Below are 23,107 nucleotides of genomic sequence, written 5' to 3' on the forward strand. Positions count from 1 at the left end.
GTTGATAAATGCTACCATGTCATGTAAAAAGCATTTGAGGAGAGGAAGCATTTGTAATGTTTAAAAAAATGTAATCGTTGATGAATGCTACCATATCGTGTAAAAAGCATTTGAGGATAGGAAGCATTTGTAATGTTTAAGAAAATGTAATCGTTAATAAATTCTACCATATCGTGTAAAAAAACATTTGAGGATAGGAAGCATTTGTAATGTTTAAGAAAATGTAATCGTTGATAAATTCTACCACATCGTATAAAAAGCATTTGAGGATAGGAAGCATTTGTAATGTTTAAGAAAATGTAATCGTTGATAAATTCTACCATATCGTGTAAAAACAAATTTGAGGATAGGAAGTAATTGTAATATTTAAGAAAATGTAATCGTTGATAAATGCTACCATGCCATGTAAAAAGCATTTGAGGAGAGGAAGCATTTGTAATGTTTAAAAATTGTAATCGTTGATGAATGCTACCATATCGTGTAAGAAACATTTGAGGATAGGAAGCATTTGTAATATTTAAAAAATGTAATCGTTGATAAATGCTGCTATATCGTGTAAAAAACATTTGAGGATAGGAAGCATTTGTAATGTTTAAGAAAATGTAATCGTTGATAAATTCCACCATACCGTGTAAAAAAAAATTTGAGTATAGCAAGTATTTGTAATGTTTCAAAAATATAATTGTAACCATATCGCGTAATAAACATTTGCGGAGAGGAAGCATTTGCAATGTTGCAGAACTGTAATCGTTAACAAATGCTGCCAAATCGTGCGCAAATCATTTGAGGGAAGAAACATCACCTTTATGGAGTTATAACACCAAGATTCATTTTCATATCACTGCACGACACCAGTCGAAAAATGATTCCTCGGCACTTTCACCACAAGAAAGCGTCACCTTTTCCTACCTACAAGTTGGATCAAGTGCTAAACCCCTTCTTTTTATACACCTTGCTGTTTCACGTCGGGAAAATCTCTTTTTTTTTTCCTCCATGGGCCAGACTATAATGTTTTTTTTTCTCTCTCTCTCAACTCTTGGAGCATAGGGAAATGCCATGTACTCGAAGTTATTGAAGGGTTGTTGTTGTGATTTTTGTACATTTTTGTGCATTTGTTTCCTTATTTGAATAGTTTTACGTTATTATTATTATTATTATTATTATTATTATTATTATTATTATTATTAGAAGGAAATGGAGGACTCTCTATTAAACAAGTCTTATTAAATAGGATGGCTGCATAAATTATGCAGCCATCATATAATAAGATTCATTATTATTATTATTATTATTATTATTATTATTATTATTATTATTATTATTATTATAAATACACGAAGTAGTTGCTCACAAGACCAATCAGCTGTCTTAACATCTTTCCACAGAATGCACATTTTTGAAAAAAACAAAAAAAAAAAAAAACAAGCTAAGGCAAGCATCGTAAAACAGTAGAAACAGCAGGCCTTTGTATTTAAGCTTTGCTGTAAATATGCAGCAGTCGAAGTGTAGCATACACTCAAGGCTAGAGCATGTTTGTTCTCCATATTCATGCTATCTCTCTCTCTCTCTCTCTCTCTCTCTCTCTCTCTCTCTCTCTCTATATCTCTCTATATATATATATATATATATATATATATATATATATATATATATATATATATATATATATATATATATATATATATATATATATATATATATATATATATATATATATATATATATATATATATATATATATATATATATGTATATACTGTATATATATATATATATATATATATATATATATATATATATATATATATATATATATATATATGAATGTAAAAATTTTCTGTTAAAACAGAATTCCATCATACATAAGGAGCCCATAAAAATGCCAAAATGTAGAAAGTAAATGCTATATTTCGGAGGACAACTGTCTCTCCCTCTTCAGGCAGGAACAGTTGGTCTTTGAAACATAGCATTTAATTTTTACATTTTGGCGATTTTATGGGTTCTTACTATCCGCAATATTTGTAAGAATACATGTCTATTGTAATACTTCCAAAGTACAAGGTTATCTACGTTATAAGCTGTTACCGAATAACCGCAAGTGTTTCTCTCTCTCTCTCTCTCTCTCTCTCTCTCTCTCTCTCTCTCTCTCTCTCTCTCTCTCCTCGTGGTGTGCTAGTAAACAAAAACAAATCAGCTGTGTTACTCATTTTCTTGAAGTCACTGTATTCCTGTGGACGTTTTTTTTTAACATTGCGCTATGTTATAATTGAGAAGAAAAGGTATCTTTAATGAAGAGCCCTTTAGGTGTAATCAACTTGCTTTTGGGTATAAAAAGCAGTGGGTTGAAATATGTCGGAGCAAAGAATGATGATCTTATTGGTAGGGGAGAAAAAGGAAAAAAGATGAAGTGTAAAGGGGAGAACGGAAGGAGGAAGATGAAAAGATAATAAGGGAGAGAGAGAGAGAGAGAGAGACCAACTCTGTACTCTCTCACCTCTTCTTGAAGGAGTTAAATGGGGTATAGTCTGACTCCAAAAAAGCACATTTTTCCCCAAGCTGAAAAGCCAGTGGAACAGGCAATCTCATGCACTTTTCCAGCTCAGGCCCGTGGACGACAAGAAAATGGGAAAGTGAGGAAGAGGGACCGGGTCCAGCCAAAATGGAAGGGGGTAGACCTGACTCCAACACCAAGAAGAGTTGCAAAAGTCATGAAAGAAAATTGGCAAGAAGGGAGGAAGAAAATAATGCAAAAATAAAGAATAAAAGCTTGAAAGAACGAGGAAACATCGGCTGAAATAAATAGGTATGCCATGCATGGCTTGTTATTGGCTTTTTTAATGTTAGTGGAGAATTTTAGTGGCTCGAATTTTAGAAAAAAAAATTTTTTCTCGAGAGTTATAGACATTTATTTCATAATCTGGATTGGAGTTATCTTGATTTTCCCCATATTTTATTCAACTTGTAAAGTATTTTTCTTTGGGAACTGTGAACATCGGTATACGATAAAAAAGGGAATGGTTCATGTCTTCCGGATGAGGCTGCTGGTTCCATGACCTTTTCCCAAATTTACCTGTTACTTAACACTGCTGACTCTACCCAGCAACCTCAGTTTTTTTATTTTTTTATTAAATAAGCTACCGATTCTCACCTTTCGTGTAGAAAGAGGCTCACTAAGTTCAATAAAATATGGGGGAAATCGAGACGACTCTTTTCTGCGGTACTAGAAAGTTAACACCTTTTGGTGCCACTCTTTCTGTTGGGAAAAGATTATATATATATATATATATATATATATATATATATATATATATATATATATATATATATATATATATATATATATATATATATATATATATATATATGTATGTATGTATATATATTATATATATGTACATTTATTTATCTTCTAACATATAATACAAGTTTATTATAAGTTGTAGACACCAGCGATATCATAAACATTATTTCTCTTCTTGAGGCGTTGCATTGTTTCAGGTTTCCTCTTAGTGGTTTCCGGATGACTGTTAGCTCCATTGACTTATTTATATTGGTTTCAGTTGTCCATTTTGTGTGTGTACGTGTGTGTGTATTCCCGTCGTACAATTAACTGAACAATTTTGCAGTAATGCCAGATCATTGTATGCACACGCTTTATATAATATATATTATATATATATATATATATATATATATATATATATATATATATAAAATGTGTGTATTTATGTGTGAATATATATATATATATATATATATATATATATATATATATATATATATACGCATATATATATATTTACATATATATATATATATGTGTATATATATATTTTATATATAGTGAGAGAGAGAGAGAGTGTAAAAAAAATTACCAGTCATAGCGTGATCAGTCAGCCAACCAGAAATCGCATGTCCACAAGGGGATATTTCATGGCTCTGCAAGAGGGAGGCTGTGGCATAAATATTCTCAAAACATTCGTCGGGATTATTCGAGTTTGACTGAAATGCATGTATTTTCAGCGTAACGACCTTGTAATTGACTTTTTATCAAGATTATCTTTGGTCGGATCTGTCAGAAGAGTTCTGCTGAATTCTGTGCTGTTGCTGTAATAATAATAATAATAATAATAATAATAATAATAATAATAATAATAATAATAATAAAAATAGTAAAATACAATCCACAATAATTTCGTCAGCTAATCTTATTTGAAAAATTTATGAAGAGCTTTCGAGAATTTGCTCAACTGTGCAGCAGCAGCAGCAGCAGCAGCAGTAGTAGTAGTAGTAGTAGTAGTGATAAGATTGCTAACCTTTCTTGTTTTTGGCCCAGGGGTTAGACTTGAAATTCGTCACATCCTCCTCCTCTTCCTCTAATTTAAGCCGAGAGAAAGTCGAGAGTGCTTCAGCTACCGGCGGCTGAACTCGGAAGAGGACAGAGAACGCTCTCTGTTTTACTTTCACCTCCCCCTCCCTCCCCACCTTCCCCCCACCTTCCACCCCTCCCACACACTCCGTTTCACATCCACGCCGAGCAACAGCGTTTTCGTGTGACATATTGCTCCGTTTGCAATGCAACTTATTGATTCCTCTTCGATAAAGGTTGCATGGTATTCCTCCAAGTTGCATTTTTGGTCGCAGTTTGCTGAAACGGTCGTATAAATTCCTTGGTCTTGTTCAGGAAAGTTGAACAAGTTTGGTTCAGAGAATGGGATGGTATTGGGTATAATTAATACAAAGCTTCTCTCTCTCTCTCTCTGTCCGGGCGGTCGACCAATATATATATTCACAAAATGTTAAGACATATATCTCAATATCGATTTCAGTATAACGAGGGAATAACGTACTCCCAAGTATATCTGCCCCAGCCAGGGTTCAAACCTGTGCCTTTTGGTGAAGATACAGTGGTACATAATCTTCTCTATTTGGTTATCAAAAGAGACGTCAGTTGATTTTGGCTTTGCAGTCGAATTCAAGTTCTGTAATTGAAATAAAAAATCACCCGTCTTCGCCATGATAGCTTATTACTAAGTTAGTAATGTTTTAACAGTTAGGAAGTTGTATCGGTTTTGATTGGTCAATAAAAAAAGGGATTTATAGTTCCAGAGGTGCTGTGAGAAAGTAGAGGAAGACCTAGAACACGCCGCTCTTTCCTCCTTCCTTGTTTGGATTACTGTTCTCCAGTATGGTCGTCCGGTGCTGACTCTCATCTCAAACTCTTGGGTAGAGTTACGTCGTCAGTCAAACTTAATGTTGACTTGTGGCATAGACGTAAAGTGAGTTCATCAAGTTTGTTGCATAAAATATACATCAACGACAAACATCCTCTGGCCCAGGCAGGCTGCTGCTGTTGCAAACAGTGTATTGTTTTCTAGTATCATGTTTGGTAGGAGTTTTATCTTGGCTACGACTAGAATGTGGAATGGTTTAACTAGTGCAGTTGTGGAATCTTCTGATCTCCAAATGTTTAAGCGAGAAGCAAATTCATTCCTGCTCTCTGCTGACGTTTCCTGAATTCAGGTATCTCGGTTTTGCCTTCGATTCCCTCATATATATTTGTTTATCACCTTTTCCCAGAACTTGATTCTCTCTCTCTCTCTCTCTCTCTCCTGGCTGGTTACCTTTGGGGCCCCCTTGGGATACAGTCTATTGAATCTATCCGTAAGGGTTTTCAGCTAAACATTAAAGGAAAGAAGGAAGATGGTGTAATGAGGTATTGTAAAGAAAGGGCCATAATATCCACGGAGTGTCAGATAGAGGTGAATGGTGTGGATGGGGTGTAGAGAAGTTAGACATACTACTGATGAGCATTCTGTGTAGGTGCGAAAGTCCTCTGTTGTATGGATCATCCAAGATTCTGCAGTTTAAGTATGAAGGCGGCAACAGTTAACAGTTGTCTTTTCATCTCTGAATCCACCTTCTGGTAACATCATCGCCTCGATATATATATATATATATATATATATATATATATATATATATATATATATATATATATATATATATATATATATATATGCATACTATTTGCAACTTCTTAATTTTCCGATAATTTTTTTCATATAATTCCAGCCCTTTTTTGCTCTGCTCTTCCTCCGTCTTTGTATTGGAAATGCCTTGACGAAAGGCGTCAAAATACTTTGCTAGCAATCGCGTGCCAACTGCGGTCATTGGTCTGGAATTTTATACTTGTCAAGAAGGAGAAGAAGAGAGAAAATGGTTCTGAGGTATATGTAACATTATATTCTCAAGCAGAGTTTGTTCTGAGAGAGAGGGAGAGAGAGGGGAGGGGATGGAGTGTTGTGAGTTTCACGGCCGGCACTAATTTCACTAGTGTAGTTCGCTCGACGCCGGTGGTGAGTGGCCAGGACTATCAGAGCTTGCTATTGCTTCCCCCTCCGGTAAATGGTTATAGGAGCTTCAACCACCGCAAATGGCTGCTAACAGCCATTTCCAACTTCAACACTCTAATCACATGTCGAGATCGCAGTACTCCCTGGCTAGTTTCATATTTAATGCTAAGAACGGGTGGAAGTAATAAATAACTGTAGGTTCCCTTTTGCCCTCTTGGTGAGAGGAGACGTAATTCCGTTTCTTACTTCGTTTTGAACTTATTCCTACCGTCTTGTTCTTATTATAACTTTTCTTTTAGATGTAAGCTTCCTTCGTTCGAAATGTAGGCCTATAGCCCTTTCGTGGTTGAGCCTCCATGCTTTTCCTTCAAATTTATCGTCTACTACGGGTCGGGGCTGCAGATGTTCATTAGGCTGCCCGTCCATATTGACCTCTAATTTTAAAAAGCACCTACTTTCCTGTGGGGAATATGTTCTCTTATTGATCATTTTATCATTTGTCAGTCATGCGCATTTAAGCCTTGATTCTATTATGGAGACTCGTTGGGAGACCTCCGTGCTCAGGCATAATGAATATGTTGACTCTTCATAAAAAAACTAATCTGTTGAAGAGTCTCATTTTGGGACATGCCTCAAAGAGGTTAAAGCTGAAGCAGGAAAATATTGACAGAAATATACAAGTTACACTCTCTGGATCAGTGGATGTACAACGGTTATACAACACATAATTGCCAGTTCTTGATATGTTTGCATACGATTTGTTTGTATCATTCTTTTTATAGATTTCCAAAGTATCTCCTAGAAATCATACCTGAAAGTTACACGAAATCGAGAGGTCGAATTCAGTGTATGGCTGTTTAATACTGAAGTAAAATGAATCTAGCAGCCTTTGTTTAGACCTGCACGTTAAAACTGTCATTATTTATTATGCGTTATGATGTTGCAAATAGTCGTATAATGAAACCTTATTTAGTTATTTATATATTAACTTACATATATGTATTACGACTTGCTTTCGCCTTTCTCCAATGCTTTTCAAGCCGTGTTTCCGGCTTGTGGGATTCCATATGCCGATGGCGCCAAATGCACGTTCAAATTAATCAATAACGTCTCTGTGTGTGTGTGACTTATTCTTGCGGGTTGCTCATCTCTCCTTTGCGTTGCCCAAATACCCCTTCCCCCCTACCCCTTGCGTCCGCTCCTCCCCACATTACACCACTCTTATAACATTTAATGTATTCTCATAAAAGCAGAAGCCGTGCCACTCATCGCTTCCCAATTGGCTGATTCCAATTTCATTCAAATGAAGGCGAGGTCTATATGTAACTTCTCTCTCTCTCTCTCTCTCTCTCTCTCTCTCTCTCTCTCTCTCTCTCTCTCTCTCTCTCTCTCTCTCACACACACACACACTATATATATAAATACATCATACGTATATTATATATTATATGTTTATTAAATATATAGATATGGTATATCATATGTATGTTATATATACATACATACATACACACATATATATAGAAACGAAACGGAATTAGTTTATAGTAAGATCATTATTCCCTTTAAAATCGTGCAGCTTTGTCCGGAAGGGGGATTTCTAAAGAATGATGTTTAATCACTTTTTACCTCCGGCAAAATTGTCGGGGGAACCAGAAGGTCTCCACTCTTCTTCTGTCTCATTACCTGTCTGTCTGTGCGTCAGTCTGTCACAGTTTTGTTTATACGATAACTTGTGTGACACAGCGTGGATTTCAACAATTTTTAAAAAGTTTTCACTTTTTTTCCTCTCAAATTTCAATGATTTTTACAATTTAAATTGCATTTTTTTTTCTCGAGAATCTGGATCCTCCATACGTCTTTGTAAGTATAGCTATTTTTGCCGGAATCTTAAATTGGTTAAAGGTCGCGGAATTTGTGACGTCAGTATACTTTTAAAATCAATTGGTCTCCATCTGCAAATAACTGGCTCTATTCGTTTTAGATCTCCTTATAAAAAATGATCGAGAGTTGGGAAGAGGTGATGCAAGGTTAACAAGAAAGATCGGTTAGGATTTCAGGATGTTTTCGTGCAAAGAGTTTCACAAACCTTGAGAGAGAGAGAGAGAGAGTCTCAAGTTTGTGCTTAACCGAATTAAACGACCCAAATGAGTTATTTTATATTCATTATTGCAAGAGAGGGGAATTCACATTAGAAGAGCTAGTATACGTTTTATAGATGATGCTTTCGTACGATCTGAGAGAGAGAGAGAGAGAGAGAGAGAGAGAGAGAGAGAGAGAGAGAGAGCCAGTTAAGGCTTTACCGAATTAAAAATGTACCCCCCCGTGCCGTCAGTGCACCTCATGCGGTGTACTGTAGGCATTACTAAAGGTTCTTTGCAGCGTCCCTTCGGCCCCCAGCTGCAACCTCTGTCATCACTTTTACTGTACCTCCAGTCGTATTATCTTTCTTCCATCTCGCTATCCACCCCCTCTTAACAAATATTTCACAGTGCAACTGCGAAGTTTTCCTCCTGTTGCACCTTTCAGACCACCTACTCTCAATTTCCTTTCTAGCGCTGAATGACCTCATAGGCCCCAGTGCTTGGCCTTTGGCCTAAACTCTGTATTCAATTCAGTTCAAAAATGTAACAAAAACGAACAACATTAGAAAAGCTAGTATCCGTTTTACAGATGTTTTCGTACGATCTGAGAGAGAGAGAGAGAGAGAGAGCGCTGGCTTATTCATACTCTGTAATGTGCATTTTACCCCACGCGAGTCCACCCGTCGGTGGCTTCAATAAAAAACGAAATTAAAAGCATTCGTTGCATTGGGGTTTCATGAAATGGACGATCAGATTAATGCTATTATACGCAAAATTAAAGTCATTACAGCTAACTTCTCTGGAAAGTGTTTTATTGTTATTTTAAGAAGAAATGGTTTTTACTTATCATGAGCAATTGTAAGCAACGTAAATTGCCTTGAAAGAATCAATCCAATTTTAATGTTTTATATATAATATATATACAGTATATATAGTACGTATATATGTATATATATGTATTTATATATTTGTGTGTATTCATATATGCCGATAGTAATCCTTCTTCTAGTATGAAAGGATGAACGTGACATTGATTATTTTGTCTTCTGCTACCTGCTATTATTTGAAGCAGCATATATATATATATATATATATATATATATATATATATATATAAATGTATATCTGTCAGTTTGCCTGTGTGTACACACACACACACACACATGGCACAAACGAAGGGAACCGAGCTGGCCCAGAAATGGTTTCAAAGGGCCTGTCCTTTTGACAAGCGACCGACTTTTGCTTAATTAAACGGGTAATAGATCCCAGGGAACAAAGTGCGAATAGGATTTGCCCGATTCTGTCGCTTTCCCGGGTCCTGGACCTCTCTCCTCACAGCTTAGTTTTCTGCTTTTTCACGTGTGGTCACTCTGCTTGATTAGAAAGTTCTCTCGTTAGGGAAACTTTCCAGTAATAATAATAATAATAATAATAATAATAATAATAATAATAATAGAGTAGGATAAGCACTAAAGGACACAGAAGGCAAGTGACGCGTGTTATCTAAATGCTCTGATTTAGTTTTAAATCGAGAGCCTGACCTGTAGGTGATATTGTATCAGCAGATGAATAGATTATTATTATTATTATATTAGGCAAATTTTGTGGCGCAAATGTAAAGTCTTTAAAGTTTACAAAATCAGAAAGATGGAAATTTTACAGCATAAAGGAAGACAGGCGTCTATTGAAAGTTTTAGGAATTCTGTATAAATAAAAAAAAACTAGGTCTCATCTTCATGGCTGCATGCAGTCTAAAAGAGGGAAAGCTGTATGGTAATCACACAGACACACACACACACACACACATATATATATATATATATATATATATATATATATATATATATATATATGTGTGTGTGTGTGTGTGTCTTCAATGTGTGTGTGTGTGTGTGTGTTTGGTTTCAAGCGGCTTTCTCCCTCCTAGCGGGCGTGTAGCCTTGGGGATGTGACATTATTTTTTAACGTATGCACTTACACAGAACTCTTATAACTTGCAATATACCAAGTGTTTTCTTCCATGCATAAGATGTTATCCTTAATTTATTCACCAAGATAACGAAGTTTTTTGCATGTTGCTGTGAATGTAAGTTCATTATGCACAGTCATATTAGAAATAACTGCATGATTCGAGCAATTCTTTAACGTGTGGACCAAACCGTAAACTTTTCGACACTTGGCTCCCGCGTTTGCACGTGCATATCCGCTTTCCCTCCTTAGTCACAAGTCTGCCGGTTTTGACTATTGTAGAAGTAAGTCAGCGGATGCTATAGTACCTCTTCGGTTATATTTCATTATAGTTTTCTGGTTTTCGCGAGGTAAATTTATGCGTATACAGGAAACTGATCCCCTTCCTTTTTGCACAGTGCTCTCTCGTGTCTTTCTTTTTGCAATTGGCTCCGCAACAAGTGCGGTTCTTTAAACTATATATATTAAAATATATATATATATATATATATATATATATATATATATATATATATATATATATATATATATATATCAGTGTAATGGTGCAAATGCCAGGTGTGTATCCTATGGGTCACTGGGGTCGGGGAGTGGTGGTGGGGGATGGTTGGCTGAGGGGGAATGACATCTTGACGCATCGAGTTATTGGTTAGCCGTGTACTTCCTCAAGTAAGAGGCGACTTTTAATCTCATCAATGATGGAAGCCCTTCGTCTCTCCCTTTTGTAAACGACTATTGGAAGAATTTGGCATTAAAAACGCACGCAGCATTAACCCTGGGCGTGGAATGCGCCTGGCTTTGGTAAAGCGCCCATGAGAAATGGATGCGTTTTAAACATTACGCCACTTCGGTCGCACGCTGTGAAAATCTTCCTTCACGCCTTGCAAATGGCCGCCCGGCCTTCTTGGTATAGTTGCGCTCATTTCACACGTACGAGTGAGTGATTGCGGTCTCAGCGTTTCTGCTCTTCGGATGCGATACAGATGGCGTCGTTATCCGATTGCTGGAGTTTTCTTCTTGTTTGCTGCAAAATGAAAGTTCTCTCCAACATCAGGCATTTTGCGGTTTCTATTAAATTAATAATAAGACTGCGAACAACAAGTTGTTTATTTTCCCTTTTCTCTCCATCTGACGTAAGCATGACGTGTCCATCCGGTTCGTACATCTAGACGCGGTTATCTGTTTCACTTTATGTAGGCAACTTGTTATTGTAAATACACGTACGTGTATATATATATATATATATATATATATATATATATATATATATATATATATATATATATATGATTTGATTAATGGTCATCGATTTTATTTTCCATTAAAAAAGAAGCTTGATAATAACTTGGCCTAACAGGTTATTTCCTTGGTGTGAAATGGAGAGGCTGCCTGTTTATCGATTCGCTTTGGCCTGCTATTTTATTAAGAGCGAATTGAAAAGCGCCGTCGAGCGGTATGTTGTGTGTGTGTGTGTTTCCCGTAACCTTCCTTTCCTACTCCCCCTCACCATTCCTCTCTCTCTCTCGAGTCGCGACGGGTGTGCCTAATGTCACCATCTCGATAATATCAATAATTCTCCTCCATTTTACACTCTCCTCTCCTCTCCTCCTTTACCGTTTGTGTCTTGTTGCTTTACCAAGCTGCCCGCGTCATCGATTAGAGAGAGAGAGAGTGAGAGAGAGGCATCGGAGTTTCATATATTAATGCTTTGGAAGTAGTTTTCCCGTTGTTTCTTGTTTTGTCATTTTCCTCCTCTCTGTTTTACATTGATTTTTGGAATAAGGGAGTTGTTAATAGTATTGTTGTATGTTCGAAAAGTAACTTCTTCGTCATCCCAGATTTACAAAGTTGATTGTATTATCCTCATTTGTCAGCATGTTGAAACCGGCGTCTGATCTTTGCGACCTTTGATCGCTTATAAGCTCTTTTGCATAAACCCTAATTTTTGCGGGAACATGAAACATTGCTTTCATTAAGTGACAGCTATTCGATTTTCCGGAGCAGTTAGAACCAGTTTCGGATGTCGGGGAGGGGGCCGAGAGGTATAGGACTCTGTAGGACCTCGAGAGCTTCCAGAGAAAGAAGACCAACTCTTCTTTTATCTTTATTTTCTCTTTTAACTTTTATTCTTTCTGCCTCACTTGTTCTGGCCACAGGTCACTCTGGAGAGTTGCGATACCCCTGACCCTGTGGGGGCACTGATGTGGACCCAGGGTTCAGATGATATGGCCTTTGGTTGAACTTTTAAATGTCTTGGGAATTATTTATCGAGATCATATCTAAGTTTTGTTGGGCACTAACGTGCCCTCTCAACTCTTTAAGCATTTGTTAATTAGAATAGTCCTATAATGGCTACTCATGATTGTGTATTGAAGACAGGGAGAGAGAGTGAGAGAGAGTTGAACTATCTCAGCTATATGTTCTCTTATCTTGATGCGAGGTAAAAGGGGGTAGTGAAGAGTGGGGTAGGGTGGTAATTGTCAGTAAAGGGGGAAGGGGGTACCATGGTAGCAGTGACCCAAGGGTTGTGTGTGTGTGAGTGTGTTTGGTGTTAGGGGTTGAGGGGTGCCTAAGGGATGCGTGGATCGGGGCCTGGAGGGGAGAGGGGTGGGGCTGGCCGGAGGATGGGGAGATGGGGGAGGGAGAGGAGGAGAGGATGGTTGGTTGGTTGTGGCAGTGACGGCTGCCTTCTTCTTCTTCTTCTACTCGGAGTGAAACTGCTGTGTGCTTGTCATGTGTTTTTAAAGTGGCGGTCCTCTTGCTATACTTTCTTGTAAGGATCCCTTTTTTCGAATCGCGATGCTCCTCTACAGGCTCTCCGTAGCTCCGCGAAACACCATCTTTCTTGGAAGAATCGAGGGACGTTGCAGGAAAATGGGCCTAGGCCGAGAGAAATGGGTTGATCGAAATAAGCATTTTTATGTAGCTGTGGTAAATGGTAGCGGTGATGGGGTCGTGAGTGTAGGCGGTCGGCACGCTAGCTGCAGATGCTTCATAGCGAGGTTCACGCCACTCCCCCCACCCCAACAGCCAACCCCCGGCCTAGCACAAGGCTCCCTGGGCCCTAGCCTACTCCGTCCCTCCCCCAGGCTACCTTCTCCCCACACATACACCGCAACACACCTACATATGTACACACGCCAGTACCGCCGCGACCCTACCTACAGAGCAACCGGGATTTCTCAACACCATGCAGTTGTTCTGTCAATCTCTCAAACATCATTTTTGTCATTCCGCTTCGAAGTTATTCCGTCTACGAAGTTTTCCGCATGGTTTAGCTAATGCCAGCAGTTGGGAAAAGACTGAAAAATTAAAATGCACATATATCGCTCATTAAATACTTGAAGTCATTAGCATTTTGGGCAAATTAAGTCGCGTAATTTTTTCGCTAACATTTTATAATTGAAAAAACCATTTAAACCCCTGTATATCGGCAAAGGACTTAGCGCTTCGAAGAGCGACGTTTTAGCGCGAACAGTAACTTTGCTCTGGTACACGATGTAGAAGGGATGGAGTCTGACAAAATAGGTAATTACATTGTGGTTAATAACAAATGAACTGTCAGGAAATTAGTCATGCAAAGACACATGAACAAGGGGCGACTCGCGGTATCAAACTTGTCAATTAAGTGTGTAAATAAACATTTCAAGAAACTCCCGCAAAAGTTCAAAAAGGCGATTTACGGAATGAGTCCGAAAATGAAAAATAAGAAATTATTACAAAGTAATGGGAAAGTAATGGGTATGAATGGTGGGTGGGGGTGTGCGCGGGAGTCCGTGCGTCCAGCGGGGCGGCCCCGTAGCCATTAACCGGAGACAAGGCGCCATGTTGGTCGTGGGCGCGCTCCGGATTATCTCCTAATTTTTGCCACATGTACGGTGCTTGGTTGGCGTGAGGTCCAACTCCGGTTGATATTGTGGAAGTGGAAGGTGTGGTGGAGGTGGTGGGTGGGTGTGGAGACCAGGTGAAGCACGTGTTCACTGTAAATTAGCCCTGTGACCTAACCAAGGAACAGTTTACGTTTGTGTTTGTTGTGAAATAGAATCGATATGGTTGTTGGCACAAATTCAGTCCTTGAACGATTGACCCCCGCGCTGTGTCATCATCTCGAATAAACCCTATCATGTGGGGTGTCGTAGCAAAGCTTGTGAGTTGTACAGTGCCCTTATTATCAACAAATGATGCACAAATGGCCCGCCAGTGAGAAAAACGGTCGTAAGTGAGGTGGAGCAAAGAAAGAGTTCGCCGGCCCGACAAAGGACGCAATGCCTGATGGGAAGCCAGCTGATAGATGTTCCAGAGATTTTTTTGACGCTCCGGAAGTGCATCAATACAAACTTTTTACTCGCTTAACGGTGTATTTTGAACTCCTTTAAAATATTCCTGTGTATTTTACAGTGTGCATGAGAGGGGGAACGCGAGGGAAATCGGGAAAGTAAATGTTGTGAACGATAACATTCGAGTCTTTCCGCCATTACGAAGTCTGTCATGATACTGTTAATGAGTTTGTTGTGAGTATGTGAGTGTGTACTCGCCGTGGGGGCCTTAAGTGTCTTTCGAGTGAGGAATTAGTGATAAGTGTGACACTTGTAAGTATTGCGAATGAAAAGCGTGAATAAAATAGCGAATGAAATGAAGCGAAGGGAACCGGTGACGGAAATCGGTGAAAATAAGGAAGGGAGAGGAAGTGGCTTGAGAGGAGTCTCAGTTTGTCTTGAAAAGTGATTTTGGGTGACGCTTGCAGGAGGGTTGGGGAGGGGGTGCCTGGCGAGGGGGGGATTCGAGGGCTGGAGGGAGTGATAGAGAAGGGAGGAGGGGGGATCTAGTGTTGCTCACGGGCAGATCATTACATTTCCGTTTCCTTTTTTGATATAAGTACATCATTTGCTACTTCTGTTGGTCGATGTTTATCATTTATCGTGCCGTACATTTTTGTTTGTTAATGTGTAATGAGAAAGTCGTAGGCAGCTTTGGTTCCCGCCATGATATAGCGTAATGGGATGGTATTATGGGATAATAGGTAATAGGTGTCTGTGCGACTGGTTGGGGGGTAGGGGGAGATGCTCTGGTCAGTCAACCTCGCGCGCTCGCCGTGAGAAGCTACATGCCGGAGAATCTGGAGCTTTTTGAGCATTGTGTTCTTATTTTCCGTGATTATCGGTGCGTTGCCCTATTCCTCGTTCGCAAACGTTGCAGTGGAACGTTCCTGGACGTATTGGTGATAGAATGAGGTGTGTGTGTGGTGAATTGTGCGTAGTGGAATATAGTTTTTTAAGATCGTGTTCTCTACCCCGAGCAAGAATTGGCTTAAAGGGGATAAGTGGTTGATATTGGTATAATTTTTCATCACCGGCCGACAACAACATGAAGGCGAACAATATGAGGCCGAACAACAGTGGATGTAACTTTAAAATTGACACGGGGATGTGAATAGGTGTAAATATGTGGTACAATATGGAGCAAGAAGTGCGTGTAAAATATGTTCGTGTTTTTTCTTTTTACTCGTGTGGAGAAAGTTTGCCTTGTGTGTGAACTAGGGAAACGGTGCGGGTCATGACTTCACCCAGGGGGGATTATGGGTGGCTCAACTATTTATATTCTAAAAGTATTTTGCGGTAATATTACGTACAGTGTTTTCAAAGTTGAAGTAACTTTGCACAGTACGATTTGTTGGGACTACTAGAACTCGTTCTTTGTATTTCGGTAATAAGTTCCTACTTAAACTGTTACTTTAGTTGCTGCAGCTCAAGTAGGCCTATCTATGGTGAAGAGGTTCTAAATATAAGTGAAATCTGTGTGCTTAGGAAAAGCTTCTTTTAATTTAGCAATAGTGAACCATATACTTTTGTGAAATAGCTTACTGTAAACTAGTCAAACCCAGCAGCATGGAGTAGGCTATGCTATGTAATCTAGCTGTATGTGTCATTTTCATGTTAGGTTTAGATTTGTATTCCCAAACTAAATTCACCAGAGTAAGAGTTTATCGTTCAGGGTTTTGATTGTTAAACCAGCAATAGTTTTTGAGTCCTAATGTTTAGCATGAAAAATTTCTCCGTACCTAACCTACCACCCTCATAAGGTAGCATTATTTTCGTAAAATGTATTGTAATTGGTAGTTACTTTGTTGCGTAGCTGTAGGTGCAAATCCGACTGCTTGTTAGTGAGCATGGCATCTGTTATATTCAATTGTCTAGGCAGAAGAGTGTAATTGGAAAGTTTGGGATTACAGTATGATGGAGTTTTAACCATTGTATTGATGAGTAGCTTAGTGCAGTTCAAAGCAGTTTGATCAGACCTTTCCGTAGAAGTCAAGGTCAGCTCAGGCACTCCAAGGTTAGGTCTTAGCCCCCCTATGAATGGTCTCATTTAAATTTGAAGTTGTATTTTAAGTGTTAACCCATCTGCAAATATGTATTTATCTCTCAATGGCCTGGATTTATTAGATGTAATTTCTTAGTTTTAGTACTTTTATTTAATGTGTTGATATAGCCAAGACTTGTCAGATTTTTACCAACATGGAATACTGTGTACCAAATATGCCCTTTTTAAAACAAGGCATTGTCATTTTCACCCTGTAGTAGACAAGTAAAGTTTTCTACAACAAATTTATGCTACATAGTTAAAGAATTATCATTTAATATCAAGGTCACATAAGGCATAGTTTTTCATGGACTTGAGACTGTGTAGTTTACAAGCACCAGTAGTAAAAAGCTGTCTGTAGTTTACAAGCACCAGTAGTAAAAAGCTGCCTGCCCAGTTTATCAGGAGGGTAGGTTTTCAGCAGTAAATTACAAAAGTATCCTTAAGCCTTTTGTGTTAGGCTGTCTGCTTATAGATGATATAGGCCAAAACCTTTTTTAGTCTCAAGTTTTCCCTTTCCTGTTACCTGGGACAGGGACTTTTCACTCAGCTTGCTGATTATGATTTTGCTCTTTAATTGAATTTGCTTTTGTCGGAAGGTAAAAACCCACTTGGGGAGTAGCCTATATGACTTCTGTGGAACGTTGGAACAAATTAAGTCTTACCAACTTGAAACAAACATTTTTTTCTTGAAATATATATTTTCACCTTTGCTTGTTGGTCTCATTTCTCTTATTTACTCACTCAAACTTCTTAGCTGCTTTTTGTTCTCCGGGTAAGTGCTTACCATACATTGTTTAGAAACTTGACGTTAATACCTCTCTCTTTCTCATTTAGGACTGATCACGGCCAGCTACATTTTGTGTGTGGGTTTCTATGCACACAGCCATAAGAAGGTGTTATACCCTCATATTTTGGGTGTAAACTTTACAACATTAACCCATCTCTCTCTCTCTCTCTCTCTCTCTCTCTCTCTCTCTCTCTCTCTCTCTCTCTCTCTCATTAACCCTCTCTCTCTCTCTCTCTCTCTCTCTCTCTCATTAACATTCTCTCTCTCTCTCTCTCTTCTCCTCATTTTAATTGCTGAATCTCTCTCCATTATTCTGTTAATTGCTGAATTTAGGTTTCGTGAACTTACTGCCTTTAATACTGAATGGGTGAGACATAAAACTAATGAGAGCCTTAGACAAAAAATATGATCCATATAGTATGTAAATCTTGCCACAAAACAAATACTGCTTAAAAAGGAGGCAAGATGCAACAGTAACACTGGAAAAGACCTCTTTGAATACACAGCATCCAGGAACTTACAAAAAGAAAGTGAAAATCTAAATATACTTTTGAAACAACCTTTTTTTCTCCCAAGTTCTTTGGCCAAGTTATTGAATACTTTGGATGCTATGTATTCAAAGGTTTTATTTGCAATGTTTCATTCATTTTGCCTCCTTTCTGCACTTATATCGATGTTACTGTCATGTGCTCTTGTATTTTAGTAGTTTTGTGTAATTTGACAATGTTCATTGGATTTCTATAATTTGAAATATTGAGCCACAAATAACATGTCAGATTCACTTGACAATGAGAATAACTGGCCACTTAGCGTTAGTTGTAAGTGTGGTTACTGGTTACCTTTACCACCAGGAGTCCAGCCTGTGTTTTTATAGAATTCCTTGGGTGACTGTAGGCTTAATATATGCTGTCCACATATGTATATATGCATAATTATAAAAGGAGCTATGCTTAAATTTAGCCGTTTGTCAACTATACGACATGGTATAAATACCACTGCTTTTTATTTGATGCTTTACAGTAAGCTATGTGTTGCACCAATGAATTTCCTCTTAATGCTTTAATAACTCTTGAAATGTGCTTTTTACCACATTTTCTCGCAGGGTCTGTTAATTCAGTGGTGTTTCTGTCTGTTTCACAAGACAGTAATAGTTTTCTTGTTCTCTGCAGTTTTTAGCTTGAATTATTACTAAGTGCTAAATTTTGTAATTCATATAAAATTTGGAGCATGTCTGGAAAACCCCAAATGATCATAGAAGTGTGGTCTTCAATTTTCTATTTACAGTTTTACTCAATATATAGGCTAATAATTTGACCCCAGCAACAATGTAGGATAGATATGTGTACTTTTTGAAATACTGCAACTATACTGTCAATATTTTTACCATCATTAGTTTAAGTTTCTCTCCAAATTGTTGCATTCGTTTTGGACAAAAATAGCTGGTAGGTATTGTAGCATGTGATGGTTCTCTAATTAGGCTATGCCATATTTTTGTAAAATGCTATGGTCACTTGAATATTGCAAGGTTTTTTATAATAGGGAAATTAGAAATACTCTACTGTATATTGACCATTAGTTTGGCAACAAGTTGACTAGCCTGGATGTAGGAACTAAGAAGTTATCAGTCATATTTATGTAGCAGCAGACTGATTTCTAGGAAAAGCCTTGATATACTGTATTAGTCTTCAGTCAGTCATAGTTTTAGGAAGGGAAGTAGGTGTGAAATAGGAATGTACTGAGCTCTATGTGTAGGTTATACTGATAGTAGAAGTTATTGTAAACACCTGACATCATATTACAGTACATATCTCTTAGTTTTGCGCTGATTAGAATTAGATGTATAATAGATTGACTGAAGCTCTGTAGATACTTTTTTTTTTATCCATTGGTGTTTTCCCATCATGTTTCAGGGAGCTATAGTTATTTTGCATTTTGACATTACCCCATACAGATTATCTGCTCACCACTAAATTTTGAAACATGATATATAAAGTAATGGGCAAATTAAACACTGTTTGCTTTGTCTTTCACAGTGTTCACATCTTTAACTTATGTTTTAGTTATAATCCAATCCTTTTGCCTAGGCCCTAGCAATGATGTAGGCTAAAAGATAACTGTAGTATACCAATTATTGTACTGCACGGACAAGGTAATCACTATTGTTAGCAATTTTTATTTGTTACATTCTTGTTTTGGTGTATTGTCAAGTAGGGTAATTTGTTAGTACAGACGAAATGACGAATTTTGATATTTTCTTATATTAGTTTGCTAGTTTACTACTATTGCTGAAAAAGTTGTAGTATGTCAAAGCAAGGGGAATTGCTTTACGTTAATAAGTCTTTTGGCTAACAAGGTTACTGGCCCAGAATTAGAGAAGGAAAAATTGTTTGCGCTAGGGGTGTGGTGACAGTCATTGGTCTTTCAGAATGGGGTTTTGAAACGTAAGGCTATCAAGGATTTAGGAATGTGTAAAATTGAAGGTACAACATTAGGGTTATATTTTCATTAACTTTAAATTACAGCTGTATTGGATGTACAGTATGTTCTACAAATCAGATACAAGTTTGATTTGGTTTTGTCATTTGAACCAATTTTTTTTTTTAACCATGCATTTCATAAAAAAAAATTTTTATTGAAAGTTAAGATGTTGTGTCAAGTTTATGGGTTTGTTTAGCATTGTTGTGATAAAATATTTCAGTGGGGTTAGATTTCATACAAGTTTTCTCTGCCATTTTGGGTTAGGCTGTGGGTTTCTCGTCCTTTTTCTACATTATTCCATTGCTGCCAGCTGATTTTAAATCAGTTTTTCTTTGGCAGTGCCTCTTTGGCTGCTTATGATTGTGTCGGCAGGTGATTTTTTTTTACCATTTGTAAGTTTAAAGATTTCATTTAGTTATTGTTTCATAGAGATACAGTTAACAAACCAGTAAGATGCATTATGGAAGTTTGAGGATTTTTCATTTTTAAGCCCCACAGGCCCTCAGTACTCAAAATCTTAATATGGAATTGGACAAACTCTATTGTTAGTTTTTTTTTTTTTTTTTTTTTTAATCTTGACGTGCATCACATTACTGAAAGTACAATAAAAGCCGATTTCTGTCATTTACCAGGCAGTGTCCATTTTGGTTTTGAATTGCAAATTTTAAGTTCAGTGTCTTAAACTGTGTGGATGATTACCAAGTGTGCTTGACCTCAAGTGTCCCATGAGGCTGCAATGTTAGATTTTGTGTTTTTATTTTTATTTTGTGTTATTTTAACATAATTATTTTTGTTATAGTGAAGTGAACCAGTTGATATAAAATCAGGAGGTGAAAAGTGCTGATGATAAATACTGTCAGGTGTTCACCATGCGGTGTTTTGAAAACAGACAAATAATAGTAACCTGTGTCCAATTATTGTTTACATAAGACTTGTTTATTAGCAAGGACAGTTTTATGGTTATGAAATTGAGTGATATTAGCACAAAGAAAAATGCCCTAAGATATTGAAAGCCATTGAAAGAGACTTAACTGTGAACGATGGATCTTAGTGTGAGGTAAGAAGGAATTTGTTTATTGTTACTCTTTATGTATTGTTGTGTAAAGCAATACTGTAGTATTACTGTAGTTTTGTGGGACAAATATTTGTTCTCGTGACAATAATGCCTTAATATTCTATTTGTGTATGTGTTGTCGTATAGCTTACCTTATCCCATACCAGCACCAAAAAATAACAAGTTCTTCTTTTGCATAACTTAGCCTACCTGTAGGTGACATGAGGTGAGAATCTTTGAATTTGACTGTATTGCTAGTATAATACTGTAGGTCTATGTTCATTGAGAAGCTGTTATACCTTAATGTATTTGGGGAATAATATGTATAGATGTCTATTGGTTTTGTTTTAGATGTTTAATTAAACTTGGTTTAGATTTTAATAAGCTGCAAAGACTGTTTGCAAGAGGGAGAGACGTCAGGGCCCATTATACAGTAATGCATAGATATTAGTAGAGCATGCAGAATAATTTCTAATTTTATATACTGGTGTTCCCCAAAATATTTTGGCATAACATTGTTATGGCTTGTTAATGTGAGTGTTTGTAAGTCTTCATGATAAAATTTTCTATACATTAGATGTTTTTTTTTGGCACTTGATGTGTTGCGTAGTGGTTGTTATAGCTTTGTGCATTTCTTTTTTGGATGTGTATATTCCATTTGAAATACTTTACTACAGTAGTAGTGTTCTTATGTTGATGGTATACTGTATGATTTTGCAATGGATGTAGGATGCTCCTTCATAAGGTTTGTAAGGAAAGGATCATGGTTGTGGTAAGGTAGTACTCCACATACACAGTTCTTTAGCATGCACCACCCCTTGCATAGAATACAGTTCAAAATATATACACAGCTGCCTGAAGTTGCATATGAAGAGAGTATGCAGCCTATTCAAGCATGGATTCATTAATAGGCTCTTTCGAAAATTCTGCAGTGGAAAAAATGATTGTTGAATGCTATTAGAGGCCACATAGGCCTGCTTGGAAGTATTGTGCTCAAATGCCTGAAGTTTTAGTAATTTGGAATTTTAACAGTTGTCCATTCATGTTAGTTGCCAATAGAGAATGCAAAGCCACTCACAATGTCATTGACAAATACCATCAAGTTAATAGATCTTGTGTCCCAATTTATGACAGACCAGCTTCTGGGACCTAATTTGTGGAAAACCACATGAACTGAATGTTTTTTGTAGTTTGAACTCCTACCTTGGAAATTTTATGGAAAGAAAGAGAGAACAGTAATTTAAACAAGTTGAAAGGCCATTCTTCTGCACAGCAAGTTCACAAGTCAGAATGCTCCAGAGTGAGAAGCCACTTGAGATAGAAATAAATGATATTAAGAGTTTGAAGAACTCCTTAACATATCATTCAAGATCTTGAACCCTAATATATGAGGGAAATTGTTACAGACAGTAATGGTTAAGGAAACAAGACATTTAGTACTGGGGTGTGCAAGGTGAAGCATAGAGTAAGGCTCAGTCACTGAAGATGAGTGTATAAAAAAAAATCATATGCAAAGGAATAAGCCCCACTTTTAAGTGGCAAAAATGAGGAAAGAAAGATTTAATTGACTAAACTAGTCAGTATTTAAACTGCAACTGCTGTGCTAGGAAAATGAAGACACAAGTAAATGGAATTGTACATAAAAAAATTGAGAGTATTGGCACCCTAATACTGCAGAAAAAAAAAATAGAGTATTGGCACCTTAGTACTGCAGAAAAAAAAATTGAGAGTATTGGCACCCTAATACTGCTAGGTAAGATCATTCCACACTTGAAAAGACTTAGCTCTTGAGCTGGAGCTAAATACAGATGTTGATGCTCTTTAGAAAGAAAATTTTCATATGCTGTTCAGAAAGGAAATTGCATATGCTTGCTTTGGCTGCAGATATTACAGATGAATAATGGGAGTTCATAGTTAGAATATGGAAAAGAGAGAGCCATCGTTTAAAATGGCCAATACTGTATACATCAAGACAGAACTTTATTTCAGTCATGGCAGTTCAAAAGATCTATAGCAT

At 37.3% G+C, this 23,107-nt stretch overlaps 1 protein-coding gene across 50 annotated transcripts in view; it reads left to right on the forward strand.

The window, feature by feature from the left end:
• Positions 1-14,161: 14,161 nt before the first annotated feature.
• Positions 14,162-23,107, forward strand: part of simj (simjang) — a 52,745-nt gene continuing 43,799 nt past the window's right edge. For 13 of the 50 annotated variants that reach the window (XM_067096731.1, XM_067096737.1, XM_067096740.1 and 10 more), the window contains exons 1-2: positions 14,162-14,281; positions 20,836-21,093. In XM_067096731.1, the coding sequence (XP_066952832.1) occupies positions 21,077-21,093 (17 nt within the window). In that variant the 5' untranslated portion in view covers positions 14,162-14,281; positions 20,836-21,076. Of the gene's footprint in view, positions 14,282-15,470; positions 15,640-20,835; positions 21,094-21,295; positions 21,317-23,107 lie in introns of those variants that run through there. The other 37 variants (XM_067096730.1, XM_067096739.1, XM_067096742.1 and 34 more) reach the window with 6 other exon arrangements.

The sequence above is a fragment of the Macrobrachium rosenbergii genome, chromosome 53 (genome assembly GCF_040412425.1).
Source record: "Macrobrachium rosenbergii isolate ZJJX-2024 chromosome 53, ASM4041242v1, whole genome shotgun sequence".
Lineage (NCBI taxonomy): Eukaryota > Metazoa > Arthropoda > Malacostraca > Decapoda > Palaemonidae > Macrobrachium > Macrobrachium rosenbergii.